A 2,938-nucleotide genomic window follows, 5' to 3' on the forward strand; every position below is an offset into this window, starting at 1 on the left:
CGTGCGTTTCGTACATTCTCCAGCCCATGTGCGCGAAGAAGAACCCTCTTCTGGAGTTTGTCAAGTCCCTGTCGGTGTCAGGCCACTTGTGGTGCACGCGGTGGTTCACACTCCATGAGAAAATGCTGTGCTGGAACGCAACGCAGTGCAGGCACATGAGGACGAGCCGGACGGCAAACACGGCTTTGTAGGAGCGGTGGGCCCAGAGTCGGTGAACTCCCATCGTCACTCCCAGTCCAGATATAATGGCTGAGACTACAGTAAATAAAATACTATTCCCCCTAATCTGACCCATTATACATAAATACAAGCCCCCCAGTGCCAGTAAATGCAGAGCCGCATCACAAATGACCATGTTCCATATGACCTTGGACCAGTCAAGGTTCATGGTATCAATATACATTTGTTTTATTGAGAACTTATAGATGTATTCATCGTCTTCATCATGATGATGGTGGTGTTCATGATTATCTTCATGGTCGCTGTCGTGCTCTTCGTTGACGTAAATGGGATCACGGATACCCCTGGTATTTTTACTACTCAGTTGTGTTGACGTTGAGAAATCCTCAGCGTTGTCCATGACTTTTCTTGCTGAAGTTAATATAGCGCTTGAGTTTACGAGATCTTCAATGAGATGAACTGAAGGAAATATGAATGATGAAAAGCAGATCACCTGGAATGAAAGCAAATATTGTTAATGATCTGAATCAAACTTACATTAGTATTTCACACAGAAGTTATGGGGAGCGTCTGGGTAAAAAAAATCATTTACGGACGGATCATTTTGAAACTTGTTACACATGTGTAAAACAGAAATTAATAACTTTTTTGTTCATGTAAATTTTTCGAAAAATTAGATAAAACGTGAAATTCATAGAAAACGGCAAACATTTTGGTAGCGTTAAAATCTATCTCATTCAATTAACGTGCTACATCATCGAGACACATATCATTCGATTCATAAAGACAATATCTAGCTATAGATCGATAATTTTTTCAATTTTTTAATATGTTTTTTCAGATTTTTTCTTCATTTTTCCCGCTCCCCTCTTCCGTTTTTTCAATATTTATAATCCAAACTAAATAGAAAACCAAAAAAATATAATCTGTGAATCGCTAGATATTTTTTTACGAATCGTATGGCATATCTCTCAATGTTGTAGCTTGAAAATCACCTATAGATTTTTAAGATGGAGTAATTTGGAAATTTTAATTGTTCAGGGGAGCCAAATAAGTAAAATTTGTTGAAAAAATGGAAGAATAAGTGGAAACAATTCTTGATATAGTAGTCCAAGCTATCCAATTGCCAATTAGTTACATTTAGGGTACCAGTACGCGTCTTTAGATTTATTCTTGTCCAGTTTAACATAAATAATAAGCTATAAATGTGTCTTTTATCAGAATTTTATATACATAAATATAAAATGTTCATATATATATATAAGTTCAAAACGGCCTGAAGCAAAAAAGCATTGCATGTACATCCGTGGTATGTGCTTTTTTAAGCGTGCATCTCTGTTATTTCTTTCGAGCGAGTTCAAACATTTTGTAGTTAACGCGAATAATGATATATAAATACAATTTTTTAAATGAAAATTTGTAATTATTGTTATAAACTGGTTCAAAAAAGTCTTACGCAAAAATTATTGCATGTACATATATGGTATTAGCTTTGTTGAACGCGTCCTGTTTGTAGCTTTTAAACGAGTGAAAATACTTTGCAATTAACGAATTGACGAGAATAATGATCCATAAATACTGATTTAATTTAAAGAAATCTTTGTACATATTGTTAAAAAATGTTCTCGTTAAATATTTTTGAAATGGCCTTACGCAAAAACTAGAACACGCACATAAATGCGGTTCGCTGCGTTAGACGCGCCTTTTCAGCGGCTGAAAAATGAGCCAAGACAACGGAAAAGCGAAATTAACAGATTTTTTTACCCAGACGATCCCCTTAAAAAGAACCTCCCTTTAGACTACCTTTAAAAGCTTCATAATATTTCTTGGTGCTTTCAACATGGTCACTAATTCAACATATATTCTTGAATCGACCTAAAACATACGCTTCTCATGTTCGTATTCTACATATATTCTTAAATTAACAGATATCTATAAATTAAGCTCTAAGTATGCTCAATTTTCATTAACAGTTTATATATATCAGAACACCAATTACTGAGTGTGCTCAAGTTCTCTTCACAATCTACAAATAATTATAAATCAACTTTAAAAAGTTCTCAACTCATTTTTAAAATCATTATTTATCAAAAATAAAGAATGTGCTGCGTGTGCTAGAACACCACACGCTGGACAGCACGCAAGTTAAGCTTATATTATTTCCTTCACCGAAGCCTCCAGACGTCCGCACTACACACTCACCAGGAGATCCGCACTGCAGGCCCGTGAGGACACAAGTGAAGATCTGCTCGTCTGACCCCGGTATTTATACCCGGCCTTGACAATGGGATGATCAGTCACGGACCGCAGGACACGCGGTGCGTTACTGGAGCGCCTGTTGGTGCGGTCAGTGGTTACTCGACCAATGGCGATGAGGGCGACCTTATTTTTTTTGCACAGATACAACATAAAAATCATCAGATACATCATTAAATTACAGATCGTCATCAGATACAATATAAAAATACAGATACAATACAATATACCGAATTTGTCAGAATTTGAGTTGGTTTCCGCAATAATTTTTGGGCTCCAATTTTCGACCATTATCTTTTTTACATGATTTTGTACTTATGTCCATCCAAATTACATCACTCAATGCGTCTTGTACCTTAATGCTGAATGTTTATACATATGAAACGTCATTAAAATATCATTCGGAAACCTGAATTTCAATTTTCAATCATCCCAGGCTTACGAAAAATTAAGTTCGATTCATTGAAAACGCCGAAAAGAGCCGTAAAAGATTAAAAGTGAG

At 36.0% G+C, this 2,938-nt stretch overlaps 1 protein-coding gene across 1 annotated transcript; it reads right to left on the minus strand.

Annotated features, from left to right (window-relative positions):
- Positions 1 to 14: 14 nt before the first annotated feature.
- LOC125179459 (stearoyl-CoA desaturase-like) lies at positions 15 to 2,607 on the minus strand (the record flags this gene model as incomplete). The annotated part of the gene is made up of 2 exons (XM_047885368.1): positions 2,383 to 2,607; positions 15 to 673 (listed from the first exon to the last, which is right to left on the minus strand). Coding segments are annotated over exons 1-2 (884 nt in total), but the record flags the coding sequence as incomplete, so codon positions are not given.
- Between the last annotated feature and the right edge of the window lie 331 nt (positions 2,608 to 2,938).

This window comes from Hyalella azteca, unplaced genomic scaffold (genome assembly GCF_000764305.2).
Source record: "Hyalella azteca isolate HAZT.00-mixed unplaced genomic scaffold, Hazt_2.0.2 contig17694, whole genome shotgun sequence".
In the NCBI taxonomy this organism is placed as follows: Eukaryota; Metazoa; Arthropoda; class Malacostraca; order Amphipoda; family Hyalellidae; genus Hyalella; species Hyalella azteca.